At 40.3% G+C, this 27619-nt stretch overlaps 1 protein-coding gene across 10 annotated transcripts in view; it reads right to left on the bottom strand.

Annotated features, from left to right (window-relative positions):
* gpp (DOT1 like histone lysine methyltransferase grappa) overlaps positions 1-27619 on the bottom strand; it is a 409864-nt gene that overhangs the window by 26158 nt on the left and 356087 nt on the right. For 8 of the 10 annotated variants that reach the window (XM_070104816.1, XM_053798787.2, XM_070104817.1 and 5 more), the window contains 4 exons: positions 27175-27324; positions 25301-25450; positions 22600-24222; positions 20218-20527 (listed from right to left, as the gene is read on the bottom strand). In XM_070104816.1, the coding sequence (XP_069960917.1) occupies positions 20218-20527; positions 22600-24222; positions 25301-25450; positions 27175-27324 (2233 nt within the window). Of the gene's footprint in view, positions 1-4414; positions 4494-4646; positions 4754-20217; positions 20528-22599; positions 24223-25300; positions 25451-27174; positions 27325-27619 lie in introns of all 10 variants that reach the window. The other 2 variants (XR_011394677.1, XM_070104823.1) reach the window with 2 other exon arrangements.

Genomic DNA, 27619 nt, shown 5'->3' with positions numbered 1-27619 from the left:
TATCAGTGAGGTATCAGATGCCACCTGTCATTGATGACAACACTTTCCTATATCAGTGAGGTATCAGACGCCACCTGTCATTGATGACAACACTTTCCTATATCAGTGAGGTATCAGATGCCACCTGTCATTGATGACAACACTTTCCTATATCAGTGAGGTATCAGATGCCACCTGTCATTGATGACAACACTTTTCTTTATCAGTGAGGTATCAGATGCCACCTGTCATTGATGACAACACTTTCCTATATCAGTGAGGTATCAGACGCCACCTGTCATTGATGACAACACTTTCCTATATCAGTGAGGTATCAAATGCCACCTGTCGTTGATCACAACACCCCTTTTGCTTTTTCACATCGTGATCCTCTTGCAATAAACACAACAATAAATGATTAACTAAAACATATCCACATGTGCTTGATATTTTACACTAAATCTAGAAAAGACCTATTATGTGATATTTGGTATTAAAAACCAAGACAAATGGTTTTTAATACTTGACGTGCTGTTGGAGTGTGAGCAAAGTAACATTTATGAAGGGGTTCAGGGAAACCGGCAGGGCGGACTTGAGTCCTGGAGATGGGAAGTACAGTGCCTGCACTCTGAAGGAGGGGTGTTAATGTTGCAGTTTAAAAACTGTAGTGTAAAGCACCCTTCTGGCAAGACAGTGATGGAGTGAATGATGGTGAAAGTTTTTCTTTTTCGGGCCACCCTGCCTTGGTGGAAATCAGCCAGTGTGATAATAAAATAAAAAAAAACCTCCAACCAAACAAACATCAAAATAAATGACAAGTTGATAAGAAAAATGAAGGAAAAATTATACCTGGACAACAAACTAAGACTTAATACTCATGACCAACACTGCTACAAGAATATCAAACACTAGGAACATAACCTAACAAGTCCAACACTAGGTACAAGCAGGACCTGATTTACAGCACAGTGCTTTACAGCATTTTGCTAATGCAGTGGTTTTCAGTTATACCCATTATTCATTTATTCAGACTTAATACAACAAATACATTCACCACTCACTAAGCTAAGTATGAAAATATTTTAAGGTTAGTAATATGAGTACTGTATATGCATTTTTAGGCCTAGCTCTATTGATCACTTAATATATGATAATGTAAACATGTTAAGTTTACATGCATTTGAACAAGAAAAAAGGTTATGTTTCACTTTACAGCAGTAACCTGGAACCTAACCTGCTGTATAAGTGGGGCCCTACAGTAGCCCAGACCCTAACCTGCTGTATAAGTGGGGCCCTACAGTAGCCCAGACCCTAACCTGCTATATAAGTGGGGCCCTACAGTAGCCCAGACCCTAACCTACTGTATGAGTAGGTGCGGCCCTACAATAACATGGAACTCAACAATAACACTGAACACCATATTACAAAGTGACCACAGTCTTGAAGCTGCACATCAATTTGATTCATTCTTACAGCACTTATTTTAAAATCATAGCGTATATATACCTCACCACCTCCAGGTAACTCCAGGTATATATTTAACGTTCATTCACTAGCTACAATTTATTAAATGAATTTTAGTAATAAATTTCATTGAAGATCTGCTTTTTTCTGCCTCATTATCAGAGATCACAGTACAGTGGACCCCCGGTTAACGATATTTTTTCATTCCAGAAGTATGTTCAGGTGCCAGTACTGACCGAATTTGTTCCCATAAGGAATATTGTGAAGTAGATTAGTCCATTTCAGACCCCCAAACATATACGTACAAACGCACTTACATAAATACACTTACATAATTGGTCGCATTGGGAGGTGATCGTTAAGTGGGGGTCCACTGTACTGTGTTCACATTATTTAAGAACATAAGAATGTAGGAACACTGCAGAAGGCCTACTGGCCCATACGAGGCAGGTCCTTATCAAAACGACATCTACCTAAAGCTACTCAAGAAATAACTCACGTACCCCTTGACACCAATCAAACCCAGCCCCTCCCACTCATATATTTGTCCAGTCTCTTCTTAAAGCTACCCAAGGTCCTAGCCTCTATCACCCCACTTGGAAGACTGTTCCACGCATCTACAACTCTGTTAGAAAGCCAGTACTTACCTATGTCCTTTCTAAATCTAAATTTATCCAACTTAAATCCATTATTCCTGGTTCTTACTTGGTTCGACACCCTCAGTACTTTATTAATGTCTCCCTTGTTTATGCCCATCATCCACTTATACACTTCAATGATATCTCCCCTCATTCTACGCCTCTCCAGAGAGTGGAGATTTAAGGCTTTAAGTCTATCTTCATACGGGAGGTTCCTTACACAGTAAATAAGAACATAAGAACATAAGAACATATGGGGACAATTCTACTCTCTGCTAAATTTGTGGTACAAGAAGAAAAAATAAAGACAAAGATAATAATTCGGTAGAATTACTGACTACATTAGATAAAAGGACGTAAGTGCAACTTATGTGACAGTTTATTGTGGCAATGTTGAGTCTCCAGGAGCTCTGTCAAGCTGTTACAACTTGATAAAGCTCCTGGAGAGCAAAACGTTGCCACAATAAAATGTAACATTAGTTGCACTTGTGTCTTTTTAACTAACAAAGATGATAGTACAAGATCATATCAATAAGGTAATCAACTCTATCTATCTCTCTCTGCTATAATACCTATTGTAAAAGTTAAAAGGAGAGAATAAAGAATGTAAACTATTAACACTAAGAGCAGAGACAGAGTCCAGTTGTTGGGACATTCCAACCTCCACTGAAGAACTCTTAATTTCAAACAAATTATCAGAAAAATAACCACCTGGGTGAATATAGTGGGCAGAAAGTCACTCCAGAAATCACAGCACAGTACCGGTGAAAATGTTTAACATTTTATTATTAATTGAAAATTCACCTTGTTCTCACATTTTGGCAAGAAGTGTGACAAGTCACAAGGTTCCTATTAACTCCTAATAAACATTTTGTATCTAGAAATTACATACATGGAGAAATAAAAAGCATTTCTACACCTGACTCAAGAAATCGTAATGACACGATTGCAAACAAACCATACCCCCGACCGGGATTGAACCCGCAGGTTCAATCCCGGCCGGGAGTATGGTTTATTTCTACACCTTCAAGTTAACTACAAACATATTTTAACTCACTAAATAATGATGAAAAAAGAAACTTCCTTTTACACATCACTTACTTCCCCCTACTCACAAAATCGCAATAACAATTGCAAACCACAGAATGGATGGGGTTTGAACCCACAACTGAGTGGCTTAAGCACCGGCCTGGAGTTTTATGACTCGCTCACCATAGGTTCAAACTCCACCTGTTCCATGGTTTACTACCCCTTGCCACACCTTCAAAAATTTATGACTTGATAGTAATGCCTAAGAAATAGCAATACTGCCTTGAAAAATGACAGCACTGACTAAGAATTAAGTGTAATGCATTTAAGAAATAACAATAATGCTTATAGAGAATTTGTGTAGCCAGTTACCGTGTGAATGAAGAGCAACAACCTGCCCACATTGTAATCTATGATTTAAAGTTATATTCCAAAAAGTACAAAAATAAGAAAGAAACAAGAATGAATTAACCAATTAGATGATGTTAGAGGGGAAAATACTAATGGGAAGATAGCCATTGATGATGAATATTGTAAGTATTATAATGTGTAATAATCACTTGTGTAGACTAGTAACTGAAGATCTTAATGAAAAAAAAAGTAGGTGGAAAAATCAATTTCTCAACCATAATGATGATTTCTTGGGTAATCAATGTAAAGAAAGAATAGAGAAACATGATAAGTATACAGTATACTATCTGATGAACTACTGTTTCTGGAAGAAAGGTGTGCTGTTAACCAAGACTGTTATAAGACAATGGCTGGAGGAAACTGAGAAACAGCTGTGGGTTAGCACTGCCCAACCATTAATGTGAGCACCCTCAGGGAAAGCAAATACATCCTCCACCAGACGTCCAGACCTGAGTGCCAAGCATTTACTGACTAGTAGTTTACATTATGAGCCCTGGTCATGATTTTTTCCACTCATGTTACAAGCTACCTAATTCACCATTATAATCTTATCTCTTCTTAATTCACACAACAAATAAAAGCTACAAATATAACAGTATATGAGATTTAATCTATGAATATTTTCTTCACAAATGCATAATTTCTTATAAGTTTTAATCAGGTATTCCTCATTTGTCACTATAAATATTAAATATATAATCAGGAGCATAATTAAAACTCAAAAATCTAGGAGAAGGATTAGATAACTACAGAAGAGCAGTAATGACTAGGTGTAGTGCCGCACGAGAGCGGTGCAGGGAGACCTACCACGACCAGGGTGAGGCTACAGTTGGCGACATGTGGCTAGGACGTGCTATAAGCTCCGGTCATGCACAAAGCGTTCTAATACTTACCCAAGACTACCAGTTAGTATTGGTTTCTCCCATTATACTCTACTAGCGGCATGCAACAAATGGGGCAACATACTAGAACCTAAAAATAATCAACAAAAATCATGTAAATAAGTGAAGATAAATGAGGTGGGTATTCTCACATTAAGAGCCCTGCAGGTGGTTCAAAAGGATCAATAGTGCCACAAGGTTAGGTGTCAAGGTCACAATTGTCATTACAGTCGTCAAACTTTACCTCTTTCTTTGTGGGCACGTGGTGTTAGGTCTTGTTGAGTCTCGTTGAAGGTTACTCCCCCAAAAGTGGCACCCACAGAAGGTTGTGGACATATATACCACCTGAACCTTTCTCATCCACAGTACATAATTGTTAGTCACATTTTATGCTATTAAATGCATAGAAAAAATTTTGCCTATCTATTTGAAATAGCAAGATATGATTTGGTGCAATTCTTAGAATAATGAAGTTGCAAGACAGCCACAACAGGTGAATGCTGGGCAACTTATCCGTAGCTTTACTTGCTCTTAAGTGCCTGCACCCTTCAAGGAGGGGTGCCTTGATGCTGGTGTTGGACTCTTGATGCAAGGAATTGGAGCTACCCTCCCCTTCCTCAGATCAAATCTGATTACCACCCATTCCTGGGCGCTGTATGACCCCTATGGGTTTAGCGCTCCACCATGAATAATAATAATAATAATAATAATGTTAAGTGACTAGAGTGCCTGCGCCATCTTGGCAATAGCAAGTGGAAGGGGGACGAGAACGAGCTTCCATAAATAATATAATAACTGTTGGCCCCCCCATTGTACACTCCAGCAGGGCTCCGTCACATCAAAAAGATTTGTGGTAAAAGGTTCTCATAGAAGATACTGCAGAACAAGCCACACGGAGATGGAAATCTTTAGCTCTAGATCTTTCACTCTCTCATGCATCATCAGGAGCTACGCAATGTCACAATACTAGCAACAGATAGGAGAATTTCTCTGAGGTGAGGGAGAGTGTATCAGCAGCAGCCACCGCTGATATGCTCCTGCCTCACCTCAAGAGCATCTGTTGCTAGTATTGCAACACGTCACAGCTCTTAATGATGCATTATTGCAAAAGATCTAGAGCTAAAGATTTCCATCCTCACGTGTCTTGCTCTGCACTGTTAAGATCGCCTGTTTGCGATTGTATTTGCATAGAAGATACTATAAATAAAAGCAAATTGTGAATAGAACAATGAGAAAATTACAAGAAGCCAAATACCACTGAGGGATTAACCCTTGTCAGTGTGGGAGCAGGTAGAGCACCAGACAAGAGAGTTCAGTAGAAAAAAGTGGCAATACATTTATGAACAATAAATAATCAATTTACAGATTGCTTTTACTTAGTAAACCAATTAGCCCAATTATTGCATGAATGTGTATACTGTATGATGTACCTCATAATGTTGACCTTGCCACAACATAGATAAACTAAACACTCTCAACATGGCTCACTTAGAAATATACAGATAAATAAAAAGAATGTTTAAATAATTACTACACTAGATTTCAAAACTTACCTTACCACTGAAGAAAAAAAAAAAAAGAGCTTTTCTCTTCAATAACACACAAAAAAATTTAGTTTCTCTGCCCAAAGTTACCTTCCTCTCACCAGTTATTACCAACAGCCTCACTGGTCAGACTGTGCCATGGTCTGTGCTCAGAGGATTGACCCTCCAACATTTCTCATTTTTAATGACCTAGAGTTTATCACTACTTGTAAAACAACTCCCTCTCACCAACTATATTACCATTGGTAGAATTACCAACAATATATTGGTGAAGGGACACAAGTGCAACTAATGTGACATTTTATTGTGGCAATGTTTCCCTCTCCAAGAACTTAGTCAAGCTGTACGACTTGACAAAGTTCCTGGAGAGCAAAACATTGCCACAGTAAAATATACCATTAGATGCACGTGTCCTTTTACCTAACAGCTATATCATCATCACACAACCAGCATTTTATATCTAATACAAGATTTCAAAAGGGCATGAAGTGATTTATAAGAAGCAAACGTCTTTGGCTCTGTATGCCCAGTTTTTACCCAGAACAAATATTGATGGATGTTCTGTGCCTGACCAGGGAGGTCATTTAGTAACAAAGTTTGCATCACGGCAAGAGGATGATACTTTATGGCAAGAGAACACTGGTGTTCTTGTGTGACAGTCCAGACAGCAGTGACACCGATACCACTGGTGATATTTACAACTTATACACAAATAACCTACACACAGGAGTGAGAAAAGGTGATGTTTTGGTCAGTATGATTTGTGAATGGTCCAACTCTGACCAAAACACTGTCATAGCTTTTCTCTCTCCTATGTGCAGGTTATTTGTGTATTGTTCCAGTCACGGTATTGTGACCTTTTGTTCTTTACAACTCATGTTATGTTACAAGGAATTCACAACCAACTCACAATTTGAAGAGGAAAACCTAAATGTTGTAATCTAGAGTTTCCTTTCCATATTGTAGGTTAGTTGTGAAATTTTAAAGCCACGATATTAAGACTCGTATCCTTCCTTTGACGAAGACGGTAAAGAACAAAAGTGTAAAACAAGTAGAAGCGTGTCTAGACCTTCCTGGGAGATAATAGTGCGTCATAGAGGAATAATGTTTAAGGGTAGAGAACTATGGTGGCATGGTAGAAAATAATAGCAAACAGCAGTGAAAGTGATACAAGTTACAGTCCAACAGTGTCAATAAAAACGTGTAGATAAAGTGAATTTTATACAACATATTCTTTCGTACAACATTCTATAAGAATAATTAAAACATGCCAGGTTCCTCCTAGTGTCATACAACTGGGCACATGGTCACTCTGCATGATAAAATAATGTTCTCTAATAATATGATAAAGAAGATAATTGATCCATATTTGAGGGAAGTGTTATCATATGACAAATGAATGCAGCAAATGTGGCTTGTTCCACAACCGTGATATCAATATTGATGTGCAGTAATTTTGCTATAAGAATTTGGATTTACATATTACATTACTTCCTGAGTACCACACTGACACATGTACGTCTTAGTCAACTTGTGTATATTGATAATATTGTAGTTTATTAACAATGAAAACAACTCGCAAATAATTTACAAGAAAAATATTATAAGAATATATATTATGGTGACGTAAGGTATTTCATTAACCTGAGTTGCTAGGCCTAAGGCAAGAAAGATTTTCACATCGTAAAACATTAATACATCAACATTGTTAATGACTTAGAAAAATTCACTGTTATATCTGGCATTTTTTGTCATACATAAAAAAAAGAACAGAAGGAAAAGAACAAGGCAATAACCTGTCCAGTAGTCCACACTGGGGTACTGTTCTGATGGAGAGAGATTTCAGGAACGAGTTGTATCTGTTAAAAAAAACCATACCACGGGCGGGATTGAACCCGCGGTCAGAGAGTCTCAAAACTCCAGACCGTCGCGTTAGCCACTGGACCAGCTAGCCACAATAAGATTCAATCCCGCTCGTTTTATGGTTTGTTTGCAATCATGTCATTACGATTTTGTTTGTCATGTATCTGTTAATGGTTCCAAGGATACTAACCCCCATGACCTGATCCTAGACCACTATGGATTGAGCTACATACAAAGGTCACTTTGCAGATCCAGGAAAGATTACCTTTTTTGTGTAAACAAATACACATTGTCTCAATTACTCGAGAATTCATGTGTCAAATTATTATCAATTAAGGCACATACGTAAATAAAAGTCACTTAAGTGCAAAAAGTTAAGTTATCTTTTTCAGACATAAAAACAAGTGAAGAGAAACATAAAAACCATCATCCTAGTAGTGAATCCTAGTCTCAGTTGCTAGAAAAAATTTGGAAAAAAAAATGTCACTGAGCACAATTTAACCCTTTCAGGGTCTGTCCCGTAGATTTACGGCTTTACGGTGAGTGTCCAAACCGTAGATCTACGCCATGAGCTCAGCTCACTCTGATAAACTGTGAGTGGTACATTTGGGCCTAGATATGAGAGAATACATCTATGTGGTATGTGTGCACCACATAAAACAGATCCTGCAGCACACTGTGTATAATGAGAGAAAAAAACTGAAATCATGATTTTTCGATTAAAACAGCGACTTTGCAGTGTTTTTCGTATGTTTTTTATAGTTGTATTTGCGATTTCTTGGTCTCATTTGATAGAATGGAAGACATATTACAGAAATAGAGATGATTTTGATTGGTTTTAGCACTGGAAATGGCTTGAAACTGAGCTCAAATTAGCGGAAATGTTAAATTTTTGCCGATATTCAAGAGTAAACAAACGACCTCACACGTCTAATACACTCCAGCTGGTGAGTCTAATATGCATTTACAAATATGGTGATGATATTTATAAAATTATTACAGTATTGCATAACAGTAAATCTTCTATTTTTTGGTGTGAATAAAAATTCATTAAGTGAATAAAAAATCAAAATGGAATTTATTTGTAAAGCCTCAAAATGTAACTAATGAACAGAGGAAATGTTAGTTTAGTTCCAGGAATACCTACATTGTTTATTCTGGAGCCTATTTTGAAATTGGAATATTTTGAACTTTGTGTTAAATTGGCCAAATTAACAATTTCCGATCACTTTATTTTGTAGTTGAAACAGTTGACTTGGCGATTTCTTGTGCTCAATCGATAGAATAGGAGTAATACTAGTGAAATAGCTAAGAATTTGGTTGATTGGAATAATGTAATTGGCCTAAAATGGGAGTCAAAGTCGGCAAAATCGCCGATTCGTAAATATCGCTGACACATCAAAATTCGCGAGAGCATAATTTCGTCAATTTTCCTCCAAATTTCGTACTTTTTGTTTTATTACCTTCACAAAAAGATTCTCTACGATTTCATAAGAAAAAATAACAAGTTTTTTTTTTGAAAATTCTTGGACACTGGTGCGTGACTCCAGATTTTGGCCTTGGACCCTGAAAGGGTTAAGTATACAGTGGACCCCCGCATAACGATGGCATCACATAGCGATTTTTCCGCATACCGATTACTTTTATCGCAAAATTTTTGCCGCGCATACCGATTAAAAACCCGCTTACCGATTTTCGTCCGAGACGCGTCCAATGTGCCCTCACATGTGCCGGCCGTCCCATTGTTTACCAGCCAGCCTCCGCGGTAACATCCAAGCATACACTCGGAATATTTCGTATTATTACAGTGTTTTCGGTGCTGTTTCTGGAAAATAAGTGACCATGGGCCCCAAGAAAGCTTCTAGTGCCAACCCTGTGGTAAAAAGGGTGAGAATTAGTATGGAAATTAAGAAAGATTTTGAAGGGTTTGGGGCTAACCCTGAGAAGCCTATGCCAGTTGTGGAATCCATTGTGCCTACTTCAAAGATTAAGGAAATGTGTGCACAGTGGGTTGAACTGCAAACCTTTATAGATGAAAATCACCCTGACACAGCTGTTGCAAGCCGTGCTGGTGACTATTTCAATGACAATGTTATGGCCCATTTTAGGAAAGTCTTGAAGGAACGGGAGGTACAGAGCTCTATGGACAGATTTGTTGTGCGACAGAGGTCCAGTGACTCTCAAGCTGGTCCTAGTGGCATTAAAAGAAGAAGGGAAGTAACCCCAGAAAAGGACTTGCTACCTCAAGTCCTAATGGAAGGGGATTCCCCTTCTAAACAGTAAGAAGATAATGCTCTCCCCTCCTCCCATCCCATCAATCATCACCAGATCTTCAATAAAAGTAAGTGTCATTTAATTGTGCATGCCTTTTTCAGTTTGTGTGTATTAAAATTAACATTTCATGTGGTAAAAAAAAATTTTTTTCATACTTTTGGGCGTCTTGCACGGATTAATTTTATTTCCATTATTTCTTATGGGGAAAATTCATTCGCATAACGATTATTTCGCATAACGATGAGCCCTCTTGCATGGATTAAAATCGTTAACCGGGGGTCCACTGTACTTTACTGCATTTTTAGGTTTATGATACAAACCCTCCCCTCCGGGGAGTTGCCGCAAGAGAGAAGAAGAGGTTACCCTCCAGCCGGAGGGCCCAAGAAAGAAGACAGAAGAAAGAAGAAGATGAACGACACTCCCAACTGGGGGCTACAGCCGGGTCACCATATGGAGAAGACCCGGGCCGGAAGTACCGGCAAACCTCTAATGAATGAATTAATGATACAAAGTCAACTGGCATTTCTTAAGTAAAGAAATGCTTGCATGTGCACACTGACAGGGAAAACAAGTTCAGTTCTAAGTTTGCTCTGCAAGCAAACTTAGAACTGCAATGCAATAAGTTAAGAGCATCAAAGAATGAACACGGAGTTCCAATGTAAATGACATTACTACCATCACAATAATTATTATAATAATAATAATATATTAATTTTATGAGCAAATTGGCAAACATAATACTAAGTATCCAAGACTAGCAACACTCTTGAAATACTACACTAAAGACCACTATTCTTTTCAAATATACAGTGGAAAACAATGAAGTGGATAGGAAGAAGAGGGAGAGACACTGGTACAACCCCTAGAGAAAAGACTTCAGAGTTTCAATTTCAGGATTAGGCAGAAAAGAGTAGAATGAGCAGACAGCATTTTGCTAGACTGTAAGAAGTACTACCGTATTTCGAAGCTAATAAGATGCAGCTACAAGACTTGTTTTAGTTTCAATAACTCGGCACTGGACGCAACTAGGACAGCTACAGCCCACCGCACACCCCAAACTTATAGCTCCCATCACTGACTTTCAGTTTATAATAGGATGCAGGGTGGGTTTTTGGAAACATTTCATGGAAAAAAAATGTGTCTAATAAGCCACGAGATATGGTACTTAGATATACACCATATAAAGGCAGAAAACTGTATTAACATGGATTAAGAAATACCAAAAAGAAAGTCAGAGAGATAAATGTCAGGATGAGAAAATGCAACAGGCACAGTCCACCGAGAGTCAATACTAGGTCCTCGACTATTCCTTGGATATTTGAACAAAATTTCAGTATACCTGGAGGGTGTTCCAGGGATCAACACCCCAGTGGCCCAGTCCATGACCAGGCCTCAAAGCAACTCTTTCAAAACTATGCCCTTAAATAATGCTATAATCATGAGAATATGAACTGAGTGAATACTGGTGAATGTGTTTTCCTCCACGGGTCACACTGCCTTGGTCAGGGACACCTGTAGAATAGAAAAAAAAAAAATGCAAGGACTACAGACTACTGACGAATACTTGGAGAGGTTTCAGAGGGCTGGTCATACAGGTGTTCACTGCAGCTCAAGCTCAACAAATGATCAGATATGACGCAGTGCATTGGGAAACAAAGAGACACTACCATCTGGGAGGTTAAAAAAAAATGTATAATTACACATAGAAAAAATTCTGGAAGCTAATATCTAACTTCTTCTCCAGCAGTGTACATGACATAAATAACAGCAGCAGTTTATGCTCTTAATAGTAGCTTCTGAGTGTGTCAGGTTCACTCCTGGGCTCACTAATGTGAAGGTGCCAGGTTCACTCCTGGGCTCACTAATGTGAAGGTGTCAGGTTCACTCCTGGGCTCACTAATGTGAAGGTGTCAGGTTCACTCCTGGGCTCACTAATGTGAAGGTGCCAGGTTCACTCCTGGGCTCACTAATGTGAAGGTGTCAGGTTCACTCCTGGGCTCACTAATGTGAAGGTGTCAGGTTCACTCCTGGACTCAATAATATGAGTGTGTCAGGTTCACTCCTGGGCTCACTAATGTGAAGGTGTCAGGTTCACACCTGGGCTCACTAATGTGAAGGTGTCAGGTTCACACCTGGGCTCACTAATGTGAAGGTGTCAGGTTCACACCTGGGCTCACTAATGTGAAGGTGTCAGGTTCACACCTGGGCTCACTAATGTGAAGGTGTCAGGTTCACACCTGGGCTCACTAATGTGAAGGTGTCAGGTTCACTCCTGGGCTCACTAATGTGAAGGTGTCAGGTTCACTCCTGGGCTCACTAATGTGAAGGTGTCAGGTTCACAACTGGGCTCACTAATATGAAGGTGTCAGGTTCACTCCTGGGCTCACTAATATGAAGGTGTCAGGTTCACTCCTGGGCTCACTAATATGAGGGTGCCAGGTTCACTCCTGGGCTCAATAATATGAGGGTGCCAGATTCACTCCTGGGTTCAGTAATATGAGGGTGCCAGGTTCACTCCTGGGCTCAGTAATATGAGGGTGCCAGGTTCACTCCTGGGCTCAGTAATATGAGGGTGCCAGGTTCACTCCTGGGCTCAGTAATATGAGGGTGCCAGGTTCACTCCTGGGCTCACTAATATGAGGGTGCCAGGTTCACTCCTGGGCTCAGTAACATGAGGGTTCCAGGTTCACTCCTGGGCTCAGTAATATGAGGGTGCCAGGTTCACTCCTGGGCTCAATAATATGAGGGTGCCAGATTCACTCCTGGGTTCAGTAATATGAGGGTGCCAGGTTCACTCCTGGGCTCAGTAATATGAGGGTGCCAGGTTCACTCCTGGGCTCAGTAATATGAGAGTGCAAGGTTCACTCCTGGGCTCAGTAATATGAGGGTGCCAGGTTCACTCCTGGGCTCAGTAATATGAGGGTGCCAGGTTCACTCCTGGGCTCAGTAATATGAGGGTGCCAGGTTCACTCCTGGGCTCACTAATATGAGGGTGCCAGGTTCACTCCTGGGCTCAGTAACATGAGGGTTCCAGGTTCACTCCTGGGCTCAGTAATATGAGGGTGCCAGGTTCACTCCTGGGCTCAATAATATGAGGGTGCCAGATTCACTCCTGGGTTCAGTAATATGAGGGTGCCAGGTTCACTCCTGGGCTCAGTAATATGAGGGTGCCAGGTTCACTCCTGGGCTCAGTAATATGAGAGTGCAAGGTTCACTCCTGGGCTCAGTAATATGAGGGTGCCAGGTTCACTCCTGGGCTCAGTAATATGAGGGTGCCAGGTTCACTCCTGGGCTCAGTAATATGAGAGTGCAAGGTTCACTCCTGGGCTCAGTAATATGAGGGTGCCAGGTTCACTCCTGGGCTCAGTAATATGAGGGTGCCAGGTTCACTCCTGGGCTCAGTAATATGAGAGTGCAAGGTTCACTCCTGGGCTCAGTAATATGAGGGTGCCAGGTTCACTCCTGGGCTCAGTAATATGAGGGTGCCAGGTTCACTCCTGGGCTCAGTAATATGAGAGTGCAAGGTTCACTCCTGGGCTCAGTAATATGAGGGTGCCAGGTTCACTCCTGGGCTCAGTAATATGAGGGTGCCAGGTTCACTCCTGGGCTCAGTAATATGAGAGTGCAAGGTTCACTCCTGGGCTCAGTAATATGAGGGTGCCAGGTTCACTCCTGGGCTCAGTAATATGAGGGTGCCAGGTTCACTCCTGGGCTCACTAATATGAGGGTGCCAGGTTCACTCCTGGGCTCAGTAACATGAGGGTTCCAGGTTCACTCCTGGGCTCAGTAATATGAGGGTGCCAGGTTCACTCCTGGGCTCAATAATATGAGGGTGCCAGATTCACTCCTGGGTTCAGTAATATGAGGGTGCCAGGTTCACTCCTGGGCTCAGTAATATGAGGGTGCCAGGTTCACTCCTGGGCTCAGTAATATGAGGGTGCCAGGTTCACTCCTGGGCTCAGTAATATGAGAGTGCAAGGTTCACTCCTGGGCTCAGTAATATGAGGGTGCCAGGTTCACTCCTGGGCTCAGTAATATGAGGGTGCCAGGTTCACTCCTGGGCTCACTAATGTGAAGGTTACAGCTGTACTCAAGAACCCACCTTGCAACATACTCTCTCCATTTTCCAAATGCTCATAGTACAGACATGAATGTGTGTATCGGATAACTTGTAAACCTAACTAAAATACACCACATGCAAAAAATACATAATCGTGCACATATGTACGAATGCTAAAATGCAACCCACAGAGATAAATGTAACTGCTGAACTATCTAGCAAAATATTTAATTAAAGAATATTTGATAAACCACGGTACGGGTGGGGTTAGAACCTATGGCAAGTGAATCGTAAAACTCCAGACCAGTGTATAAGTCACTGGGCCAGCTGGCTCAGTCAGATTTGATATTTCTTAAGTTTACCACTTCCCTCATTCATAGGTAACACATATCTCATGTTATCCTATCACCTTACATAGGTAACATATCTCATGTTATCCTATCACCTTACATAGGTAACATATCTCATGTTATCCTATCACCTTAGAAAACTCTTGCTCCTTTACTTTTAGACTAACTTCTTGATGTAAATTCACCAACACAAGAACTGGTGCTTTATACAAATATTAACACAACTATCATTATATAAAACACTGCCGAGACCAAGTGTATTCCTTCGAACTTTTGCGTCAAACTAAACAATTAAACCACAAAACAGAAAAATATAAATTTTTTTCAACACAACGGACATACTCCACCGAGGCACAGTGACCTAAAATGAAAAGTAAAAGTTTTTCTTGTTAAATTTAGTAATTTACACAGGAACAGAGGTTACTAGCCCCTTCTCCTGGCATTTTAGTTGCCTCTTACGACATGTATGGGAAAATAAATGCTTTGACAATTATCAAATCTTTAAATTTGATAACTGTTCTGTACCAAAGGAGAATTATCATCAATCTCTAACTTGAAAATCGTTCAGTCATGTTACTTTAACTTTCTCTTCAACAAAAAATTCAAAGTTTGAGGTAATCAGTCCCTCAGCCTGGACTGATTACCTCAAACTCCTCCTCTCCTTACACCTTTATACTTTGTATTGGACTGATGAAGCCACTGTGTGGTGAAACGTTTCCTGAATAAAGATTCCCATATGTTGCATAAGTGTCTCAATCTACAACAAAAAATTCAAAACCGTTTTCAGAAGACTTGTTAAATAATCTCAGTTACCAATTACATCAAGAAGCTTGTGCCAGCACAACGAGCTCAGGGGTAACTAACACATGACGTACATCTTGCAAGAAAACACATATATTAAAAAATGAAACAAGATGGCGGGAATCATAAACAGGTGAAGCGCCAGATAGAACACCATGAACACTGTAAAGCACCAGACAGAACACCATGAACACTGTGTGAAGCACCAGACAGAACACCATGAACACTGTGTGAAGCACCAGACAGAACACCATGAACACTGTAAAGCACCAGACAGAACACCATGAACACTGTGTGAAGCACCAGACAGAACACCATGAACACTGTGTGAAGCACCAGACAGAACACCATGAACACTGTAAAGCACCAGACAGAACACCATGAACATTGTGTGAAGCACCAGACAGAATACCATGAACACTGTAAAGTGCCAGATAGAACACCATGAACACTGTAAAGCACCAGACAGAACACCATGAACATTGTGTGAAGCACCAGATAAAACACCATGAACACTGTGTGAAGCACCAGATAAAACACCATGAACACTGTGTGAAGCACCAGATAAAACACCATGAACACTGTGTGAAGCACCAGATAAAACACCATGAACACTGTGTGAAGCACCAGATAAAACACCATGAACACTGTGTGAAGCACCAGATAAAACACCATGAACACTGTGTGAAGCACCAGACAGAACACCATAAACATTGTGTGAAGCACCAGATAAAACACCATGAACATTGTGTGAAGCACCAGACAGAACACCATGAACACTGAGTGAAGCACCAGATAAAACACCATGAACATTGTGTGAAGCACCAGACAGAACACCATGAACACTGAGTGAAGCACCAGATAAAACACCATGAACACTGTTAAATAAAATCAACAATTAAACAAGCCTTAATTAATGCCTTTACCACAAGAAAACAATAAAAATAATGCAAAAGAATCACTATATTACAAAAAAAAAATCATTTGTAAATCTTGTTACAGATATGTGAGTAAGTTGCTGTTTTTTCTTTTTTGGCAAATGGCTTGAATACGTCCTGAGAACTCTAATGCGTGAGACCTCTGGTTAATACAGAGAAATGTCAAAGTTGAATTGCAATACACAGATACCCTGCACAATGGAGAAAAACTGATGACAATACAGTGGACCCCTGCTTTACGATCACCTCCCAATGCGACCAATTATGTAAGTGTATTTATGTAAGTGCGTTTGTATGTGTATGTTTGGGGGTCTGAAATGGACTAGTCTAATTCACAATATTTCTTATGGGAACAAATTCGGTCAGTACTGGCACCTGAACATACTTCTGGAATGAAATAATATCATCAACCGGGGGTCCACTGTATTTCAGTCTGATAGAAGAATCGTCACAAATTTCTTTCTCCCAAGTGTGGGGTTATTTGCACATTGTTCCAGCCACAGTACTGTGCCTTTTTATTCCTTCCGACTTGCAATAAAGGTAAATATTATGGGCCCTTTACTGACATCTATGTCCAAGCACTGCTAAGAAATTCTACAAAAATTTAGGGGAAAAGTTTATCTTGATAGGTAATACAGTGTTCAGTAACTTAGTTCATATAGAAAATGAACACATATTTTTTTTTTTTTTTAACAAGTCGGCCGTCTCCCACCGAGGCAGGGTGACCCAAAAAAAGAAAGAAAATCCCCAAAAAGAAAATACTTTCATCATCATTCAACACTTTCACCACACTTACACATTATCACTGTTTTTGCAGAGGTGCTCAGAATACAACAGTTTAGAAGTACAGTGGACCCCCGGTTAATGATATTTTTTCCCTCCAGAAGTATGTTCAGGTGCCAGTACTGACCGAATTTATTCCCATAAGAAATATTGTGAAGTAGATTAGTCCATTTCAGACCCCCAAACATACACGTACAAACGCACTTACATAAATACACTTACATAAATGGTCGCATTCGGAGGTAATCGTTATGCGGGGGTCCACTGTATACACATATAAAGATACACAACATATCCCTCCAAACTGCTAATATGTTCTCTTAAATATCATCACCAAAAGCAGGAATGATGTCCAGTATCATCAGTATCTTCTACTGATATAGAAGATACTGACAAAAGTTGCACAACTACACTGCTGTAGAAGATACTGATGTAAGTAGCACAACACTTCTCCTCAGTCTGGATCATCAGGTTAACCTCACTGTAACTATTACAGTTCCTAGTCTGGATCATCAGATTAACCCCACTGTAACTATTACAGTTCCTAGTCTGGATCATTGGGTTAACCCCACTGTAACTATTACAGTTCCTAGTCTGGATCATCGGGTTAATCCCACTGTAACTATTACAGTTCCTAGTCTGGATCATCGGGTTAATCCCACTGTAACTATTACAGTTCCTAGCCTGGATCATCAGATTAACCCCACTGTAACTACTATTACAATACTAACAGTTTCTCTCTTAGTCTGGTCTATTATTTACCACTGTCTCAAATTTAAAAAAAAATAATTTAATTCAAATTTTTTTCTTGGAAATTCACTTTTCTGAAGACCAAATGCTCAGAATTTTAATTTGGAATCCTTTCCAATTTGGAAATGCTTTCTACGAGAATGTTAGCTTTCTGTTGCAGCAAACACCTGTACAATGCACATGTTGATTATTGCTAACGGAATACAGTGGTGCCCCGAGTTTTGTACAGCTCCGAGCTCTAACAATTATGTAAGTGTATTACTGTAAGTGCTTTTGTAAGTGTATTTTTGGGGGTCTGAAAAGGACTAATCTAATTTACATTATTCCTTATAGGAACAAATTCATTCGGTTACGGCACTCGAACAGCCTTCTGGAACGAATCATGTACGAAACTCGGGGTACCACTGTATTTGTTATGCTTTGACTATCGGTGATTATTTCTAGCTAAATATTAGTTTTGCTTTGACCATCTCAACCTCAAGAGCATGGTACTTCCTCGTCACAATGTGGTTTGAATCTAGGGAGAAAAAAAAAATTACAATGTCACACCACCCCAAAAACATGGTGGTTTATTCGCTGGTAAACAACGCATGGTGTTTCCCGACATGAGTCTTAATCAGATGACCTATCACTAGATAAGCATATCCTGATGTAATGAAGCTAGGCTGTGCACCCAATTAAAAAACAAAGGATCATTACATGGTAGTGTAACTTAGGATATACTAAAGATATGTAAAGTATTCCTCACCCCCACACACCTCAGGCTGAGCTGCAGGGACAGAAACCTCAAAACCAACCACAGACGTGCTTATTTTATTTTAACATACTGGCCGTCTCCCACTGAGGCAGGGCGACCCGAAAAAGAAAAACTTTCACCATCATTCACACTTTCACTGTCTTGCCAGAGGTATGCATGTCATATTTCAAGTAAGAGATAAATAACACTGCAGTCTATGTTATCAGTACATCCAGTACAGAATTCACGATTTTTTTAACCCAAGGAACCATATTATTATTTTTATATTCATGGCTAAGCACTAAGCCCACAGGAATCATACAGCACCTGGGAATGGGACATAATCATACAGCACCTGGGAATGGGACATAATCATACAGCACCTGGGAATGGGACATAATCATACAGCACCTGGGAATGGGACATAATCATACAGCACCTGGGAATGGGACATAATCAGGTTTGATCCAAGGAAGGGGAGCGTAGTTCTAATACCTTGTGTGAGGAGCCCTTCAATAGCATCAAGGCATTTCCCATGAAGAGCCAAGAGGCCGTAGTTGACCATAATTCACAATAAGAAAATTTAAATCTTGAGAACAATTATCTTATCACACATTTTTGTTTTTCAGTTCACGCAAGTGGAAAAACTCCTTTAGACAAACCAGCATGTGAAAGCCTTAGACAAATGTCTTAAGTGTTTCTGTAAAAAAATATTTATTACAGGAGGTCCTCAACTTACAAATGCCTCAAGTCACTCACATTAGCACCTGCAAACAGAGGATCTTAAGAACTAAAAGTTTTACAAGTGTAAAGTTGCAGCGTGTACACATATAAATCATATCCATCTTTGACATAATACTGTTTTCTACACAAATAACTCAAGTTAACAGACCAGGAATTCAACTTGTAAGTTAACGTCCTCCTGTACTCTACGATATTTGAAATATCGATGGAAATTCCTAAATATTACTACCCCTTCAAGGACAGGAAGATCCAAGAGGGACCCCAAGAACACAGCGTTCAAGATATGGGAAGTAGAGAAAATATGAACTCATGTCAATAACAGAAAGTGAACTCTTGGAACATGGAATACAGCCCATGCCTTAAATAAATGCAAAAAATTATACATCATATTATAAACCTAATCTGTGGCAACATAAAAAGGCCCATTTATTTTGGGTAAGAAATAATTGCCACTTGTGTTGAACTATCAATCTACATGTTCGAACACAATATTTCTAGTCCATTTACAAGACTCAAATATTTTAATGTGTTCTCAGTGGTACCTTAAATGTTGGTTTAGTAGAGGAGATTCTGATGTGTGCATGGGGGCTGTCAGGGAGGAGGGAAGAGAAAGCAGAGTCAAGCGTCCTACTGTCGTGACAACAGTGTTGCATAAAACAAGGGGAGGGGAAGATGTAATGCATCAAAACAATTACTGCAGGAAATAAAGCAAGATAATGCAAAAAGTAACACCTGAGAGAATCCAGTGAATGTGTAACTACACAACTTAGGGATCATTAGAACAGGAAAATAACTAAATTCAAATTATAATCTAAAGTAAAACTTTGAAACAAGCAGATACAAAAAATTTACTCTAAAAAAAGGAATACTTTATAGGAAATAATTTATCTAAACATTAACATTAAGCAGTAGCAATATAGAATATTCTTTTACAGAAAACATTAAATAAAAAATTTAATGAATAAATCTTACCATCAGGTTTTTTATCCAGAGGCTCAGTCTTAAGTTGATTGGTAGTGGGTTGACTGACAATGATGGAGGGTTTAGTGGAGGAGGGCGAGGACTGTACAGAAGATGACGGACTGGGCTCGACACACGCTACAGACGTAGAAACATTCGAGAGAGGTGGAGTCATAATGGAAGAGGAATTAGAGGATGGTGGGCCCTCAGAGTAGTGTTGTTTCTTTGGTGGGATTGCCATAGTTATTGGGGGTGGGGACCGCATCTTGCGCTTCATTCGATCATCTTCTGTGGCCCTGATGTCTACAGGCTCCTCTTTCACCTAGGAAAACAATACAATTACCAAGTATTCATTTTTATTTCTAATGCACAAAAAAAAAAAATATCAGTTTTGAAAAAATTCAACTTTTTAACCAGGAAGTATAACTTCTGATGAGTTATGAGAGTTTTTCTACTCCCAGAGCCCAGCCATGGACCAGATTCATCTGGTGCTAGCCTGGTCAACCAGGCTGTTGCTGCTGGTTGCCTACTAAAAGTGTCACCCTTCTCACAAGCTGCACCAGCCATTCATAATAGGCATGTATATATTTTTTTATTAACACATCGGCCATTTCCCACCGAGGCAGGGTGGCCTGAAAACGAAGAAACACTTTCATCACTCGCTCTATTGTCTTGCCAGAGGCATGTTGACGCTACAGTTAAAAAACTGCAACATAAATACCATACCATTTTAATAATAAAATTGACAAATAGAGATCAACACACTGCAATAACAATGCCAACCGTCTTCAAAGTAGGTTACATCAGGGTTGAAAGTCTGAAGCTGGTCAGAAGAGACTTCCTAGAGTTATCACATGGGAACCAAAATAGGGAGTAATCGATATCAAACTGATCATAGACCACCTGCACATGCCAAGAGCACCATGAACTTTTCCCTAGTTTACCCTCAAAAATTGAAAGCCAATTGAACAAGGTGTCTTAATTTTTTTTTTTTTTAACAAATCGGCCGTCTTCCACCGTGGCAGAGTGATCCAAAAAAGAAAGAAAATCCCCAAAAACAAAATACTTTCAGCATCATTCAACACTTTCACCTCACTCACACATAATCACTGTTTTTGCAGAAGTGCTCAGAACACAACAGCTTAGAAGCATATATTTATATAAAATTTATATATAAAAACAGAGTAAGAAAAGAACACTGTAGCCGAGTATATGACAAACCCTAGAATAATATCATATGAAAATGTAATATCTAAGGGCTCAGTAAAGTCCCAAAACTTAAAAATTACATAAAAATGTGATTATTCATTAACTTTCAGCTAACTTCTGTCAGATATATTTTATTTCAAACTATCTACAAAACCTATAATATAAAATGGTCTTTGTTCTTAAGCAACTGGAATTTACATACCTCCCATGAGATACCCAGTTAGAACCATGGGATACCCAGACAGAACCATTAGGTACCCAGACAGAGCTATGAGATACCCAGACAGAACCATGAGATACCCAGACAGAACCATGAGATACCCAGACAGAACCATGAGATACCCAGACAGAACCATGATACCCAGACAGACCCATGAGATACCCAGACAGAACCATGAGATACCCAGACAGGACCATGAGATACCCAGACAGGACCATGAGATACCCAGATAGGACCATGAGGGACTGAGTAAAATTTTTCAAACAGGCACCTACATAGTCCAACACCAATCTGAAAATTCCTCTAAGTCAGAGATATCAATGTTGAAGGTTTGAAGCCAATCTCACAAGGCAGTCATAAATTTTCTCAGAAAAATCAATATTTCAATTTTCACAGTTTCTTCCAGAAAACTTACAAACTGGCATCTACACTGTTTAAGATTAATCCAAATTTTCTCTAAGATACATCATCACCCAGGGTTTGAAACCGATCAGAAACTGCATTCTTCACCGAGGCAGTGTGACCACCACCGAGGCAGGGCGACCACCACCGAGGCAGGGTGACCACCACCGAGGCAGGGCACACCACCAAGGCAGTGTGACCACCACCGAGGCAGGGTGACCACCACCGAGGCAGGGTGACCACCACCGAGGCAGGGTGACCACCACCGAGGCAGGGCACACCACCAAGGCAGTGTGACCACCACCAAGGCAGGGCAACAACCACCGAGGCAGGGCAACAACCACCGAGGCAGGGCGACAACCACCAAGGCAGGGCGACAACCACCGAGGCAGAGCAACAATCACCGAGACAGAGACCACCACCGAGGCAGGGTGACCCAAAAAGAAATAAAAACCCAAAAAGAAAGAAAAAACTTTCATCATCATTCAACACTTTCACCAACACTCATGCATAATCACTGTCTTTGCAGAGGTACTCAGATACAACAAATATGAAGTCCTTACCTTTGCTTGAAGATGAGGTCTGTTGATGAAACGAGCATGCAATGTTGCAGCAAGACCCTCAACAGGGCCATCAACTGGCAACCCTCTAGCTTCATTAAAGTGATGGACAGGTGCCGCCTCAGTTCTCGGCAGTGTTATGGTACGATTTTTACTAGCATCAGCCGACACTATGGGCCCTGCAGGAGTTAGGGGTGGAGTGGCCTGGGAGGTGGGCGGGGTGGATGGGGGACACTTATTGCCATACATGGATGCAAGCCGTGCCTCTAAACCATCTCTCCCTGGTGATGGTACTGGTGGAGGCATACGTGGCTTTTCTTCAAACTGTGGGCCTCTCGGTGATTTTACCCTAGGGTACATAAGACCTTCTATTGCTTGTGGTGTATGTGGTGTAGGAGGGAGTGACTCGGTGCTATTGGGACGAGAAATTGGAGAATATACCATCCTGAGTGCTGGCGACTGTTGACGGCTATCAACATTGTCAGGAGTGTGAGGCTTGCCATAACTCTCTTCCACTATTCTTGATATTCGGGAATTAGGACGTGGAGATATGGGCTTTCCTGAGATAGTCATATCAACGGCTGCATTGATGATAGACTGAGATGAAATCTCTAAAGTACGCTCAACTTCACTACTTATAAGATCTCCAACATTTCTAGTGATAGTTGAAGTTTTATGGGCACCCGGGGAACTACATTCCAGTGCAAGTTTCTCCTGAGAGAGATGACGTCTAAGGGCTAATTTGGCAGGCGATACTTGTGTATAATCGGGTTGACCAATTTTTGACTCTCTTAATTCCCGTAACTCCCGGATTTCTCCTCTTCTCTCTCGATTATCCCTCTTGTCAGAGCGATTTGCTCCAGGTGATGGATAAGGAGAGTGAGCTTGTGATGTTAAAGGGGACGGTCTAGGAGGCACTGCTTGTGATAGAGGTTTGTCCTCATTTAAAACATTTGTAATAATCAATTTCAGACGATCTTCAAAATCTGCAACTCTGGGAGGTTCATGAGCACGGATCATGGAGAAAGATCTTTGGTTCTTCTCGGAAGGAAGTCGAACTAAAGGAGGCTGATACTTGGTTTCAGGTTGTTGGAGCAACTCGGGCTTAGTTGGTAGTATATTAACTGGGATATACCTCTGGGATAGTACTACCACCCGCCCAGGTTCCTGGTTCACATGAGGAGGTTGGGTTCGAGTATCAGCTTGCCTGGGTTCTGTCAGGTGTTGTCCACGTATGTTTTCCACATTAACGGGTACACGCCCATCATGCACTCTAACTTCCGTCCCAACAGGTAATGCAGGGATACGTCCAGCTTCAATTTGTCTCCCAGTTTCCAAAATCTTCTGAGCCAAGATTTCTGGATTTTTCTCTTCAATTTTCCCAACATCGGGTATATTTGGCCATTCTTGGTTGCGACTCCGGTGTCTGGTTTTATGCCTCCCTGGAGACTTATCAGCGCGCTGAGCAGCAGTGGTAGTGCGGGCACTATCAGGGGCAGTACTCTCAAGATTGTTGACTTCAGATTCCAGTCTAGACACTTGAGAATGAAGTTTTTTCCTTTGTGACAAAGTTTGAGATATTTCCCGTAAGATGAACTCCTGAGTTAGGTGAGACACATCCAGACTCTGTAAATAAACACTTCATGAAGTTCTGGATATAAAAAATAATAGTTTAATTTATTCTATATTTTGAAAGAAAAAAAAAAGGCACAATACCATGACAGGAACAATGTACCAATAACCTGCACATAGGAGAAAGAACTTTACCACGACATCTCGGTCCCACCTGGACCATTTACGAAGTCCAAGTCAAACCAAAACATCATTGTAAGCTTCTCTTTCCTGTGTGCGGGTTATTTGTGTACATTATATTATAATCCCCCTCAAAAAAAAAAATATATATATATTTTTCTATGAACCAAAACTAAGAAACTGCTGTAAGTTAATAAAAAGTACACTGATTCAACATTTTTACATATTCTAAGGTAAAGTATTCAGGTCCATATATTTTCCCAGACATTATAAAAAAATCACACTTTTTTAAACTAAGATATCATTAGCACCATCTGAAAGCTCCTTTAAATATGATAGCCAAGTCAGCATATTCTTTTAAAATATCCAAGGTGCTCTTTCAAGAATCCTTGAGACGGCATAATTTCTATATTTTTTTGCAAATTATAAACAAGATTAATAAAGGCCACATACATACATATACATCTAACTTAAGTATCCATGTCACTAACTCAGCCATATACATCTAACACAAGCATCCATGTCACTAACTCAGCCATATACATCTAACACAAGTATCCATGTCACTAACTCAGCCATATACATCTAACACAAGTATCCATGTCACTAACTCGGCCATATACATCTAACACAAGCATCCATGTCACTAACTCAGCCATATACATCTAACACAAGTATCCATGTCACTAACTCAGCCATATACATCTAACACAAGTATCCATGTCACTAACTCAGCCATATACATCTAACACAAGTATCCATGTCACTAACTCAGCCATATACATCTAACACAAGTATCCATGTCACTAACTCAGCCATATACAACTAACACAAGTATCCATGTCACTAACTCAGCCATATACATCTAACACAAGTATCCATGTCACTAACTCAGCCAAAGGCACTGAGCCATCAACGAGAAAAGACTCTGTGGTAAAGTATCTTCACTCACTCCATTAACAAGTCCATTCCTTCTATACTTGTTGATGATCTCGTGTTGTCTCAGCCTCACTAACTTATCTTGCTCATCTTCCGCTGATGTTACTTGCTGCTGAAGTGAAGACACATTGGCTTGAAGCTCTTTGTGTCTCCATACAATCTCCTGTGGGTTATGCATGTGTTAATCATTGCTTGCTTTAATAATTAATAAGCAATAAATATTAAAATTTTAAGCTCACATCCATACAAATAAGCATGAAAATATTGATAGAATAATGACATTAATCAATTAATTACAAAAGATTTCAAGTCACTCAATTACTTAATGAATGAGGAATTGGTGATCCCACTATCCACCACTTAGATCAAGAGGATGTGGTGATCTCACTGACCACTACTTAGATCCAGAGGATGTGGTGATCCCACTGGCCACTACTTAGATCCAGAGGATGTGGTGATCCCACTGGCCACCACTTAGATCCAGAGGATGTGGTGATCCCACTGTCCACCACTTAGATCAAGAGGATGTGGTGATCCCACTGTCCACCACTTAGATCCAGAGGATGTGGTGATCCCACTGGCCACTACTTAGATCCAGAGGATGTGGTGATCCCACTGGCCACCACTTAGATCCAGAGGATGTGGTGATCCCACTGGCCACCACTTAGATCCAGAGGATGTGGTGATCCCAGTGGCTACCACTCTGTGATGCACACAGCCCAAAATCCCTGCAATAAAATTGGTGACTGGACTGGGGGACCCAACTTTTCTACATTCTATTAACAGAGGAACCTGTAAGGAACCAAGTGCTTGGTGCTCCTGCCAAGGTAGGTATAGCTGTGTGTAATGTAAGAAGGATCCTGGAAAGAACCTAGTGCATGGTGCTCATGCTAGTCGCCTCTTACGGAGGAAGAATTCTGTTCCACTTCCCCATGGAGATAAGAGGAAATAAGCAAAAACTAGTAAGAAAATAGAATAAAACCCAGAAGGGTGTGTATATATATGCTTGTACATGCACGTGTAGTGTGACCTAAGTGTAAGTAGAAGTAGCAAGATGTACCTGAAGTCTTGCATGCTTTTTTTTTTAACACGGCCGTTTCCCACCAAGGCAGGGTGACCCAAAAAGAAAGAAAGAAAAAACTTACATCATTCAACACTTTCACCATCATTCATACATAATAGCTGTCTTTGAAGAGGCGCTCAGATACGACAGTTTAGATGTCCCTCCAAAGTGCCAACATCCCAAACCCCTCCTTTAAAGTGCAGGCATTGTACTTCCCATTTCCAGGACTCAAGTCCGGCTAATCAGTTTCCCTGAATCCCTTCACAAAATCTTACCCTGCTCACAGCTCGTCAGGTCCCCAACACCATTCATCTCCATTCACTCCTAACACACTCATGCATGCTTGCTGGGAGTCCAAGCCCCTTGCCCACAAAACCTCCTTTACCCCCTCCCTCCAACCTTTTCGGGGATGATCCCTACCCCGCCTTCCTTTCCCTACAGATCTATTCACTCTCCATGTCATTCTACTTTGTTCCAATCTCTCTAAATGACCAAACCACCTCAACAGCCCCTCTTCAGCCCTCTGACTAATACTTTTAGTAACCCCACACCTCCTCCTAATTTCCACACTTCAAATTCTCTGCATAATATTTACACCACACATTGCATGTTTACGAGACAGAAAAAAGATGCCAGCAATCCCACCATCGTGTAAAACAGTTACAGGCTTCCGTTTTACACTCATTTGGCAGAATGGTGGTACCTCCCTGGGCAGTTGCTGTCTACCAACCTACTACCAAGGTTTCTGTATCATATAAGAAAAAAAATTTATACATTAAAATAGCATTAATTAAATCTAACAATACAATGTAAATCACAACTACCTTAGCTCTATTTAACAAGTCTTCAGGGTTGGCTGCCGTCATGCCCAGCTCAGAGATACGCGACCGCAGAAGAGCCACAGAATCATCGATGAGAACCTTAATTTGTCGTTCAAGCTGCGCTGCTCGTGATTTTAAGGACTTGTTCTTCTCCTTTGTTGGGAACAAAGTTATTTGTCATTTTTTCAGCAATATAGAAATACTTTATTCATAATAATGAACAAGACACAGTATAATACAGTGGACCCCCGGTTTACGATATTATTTCATTCCAGAAGTATGTTCAGGTGCCAGTACTGACCGAATTTGTTCCCATAAGGAATATTGTGAATTAGATTAGTCCATTTCAGACCCCCAAACGTACACATGCAAATGCACTTACATAAATACACTTACATAATTGGTCGCATTGGGAGGTGATCGTAAACCGGGGGTCCACTGTATTGTA

The sequence above is a fragment of the Cherax quadricarinatus genome, chromosome 95 (assembly GCF_038502225.1).
Source record: "Cherax quadricarinatus isolate ZL_2023a chromosome 95, ASM3850222v1, whole genome shotgun sequence".
Classification (NCBI taxonomy): domain Eukaryota; kingdom Metazoa; phylum Arthropoda; class Malacostraca; order Decapoda; family Parastacidae; genus Cherax; species Cherax quadricarinatus.
The sequence above is the reverse complement of the archived record's forward strand: the minus strand, read 5'-3'. Positions and strand labels throughout refer to the sequence as shown.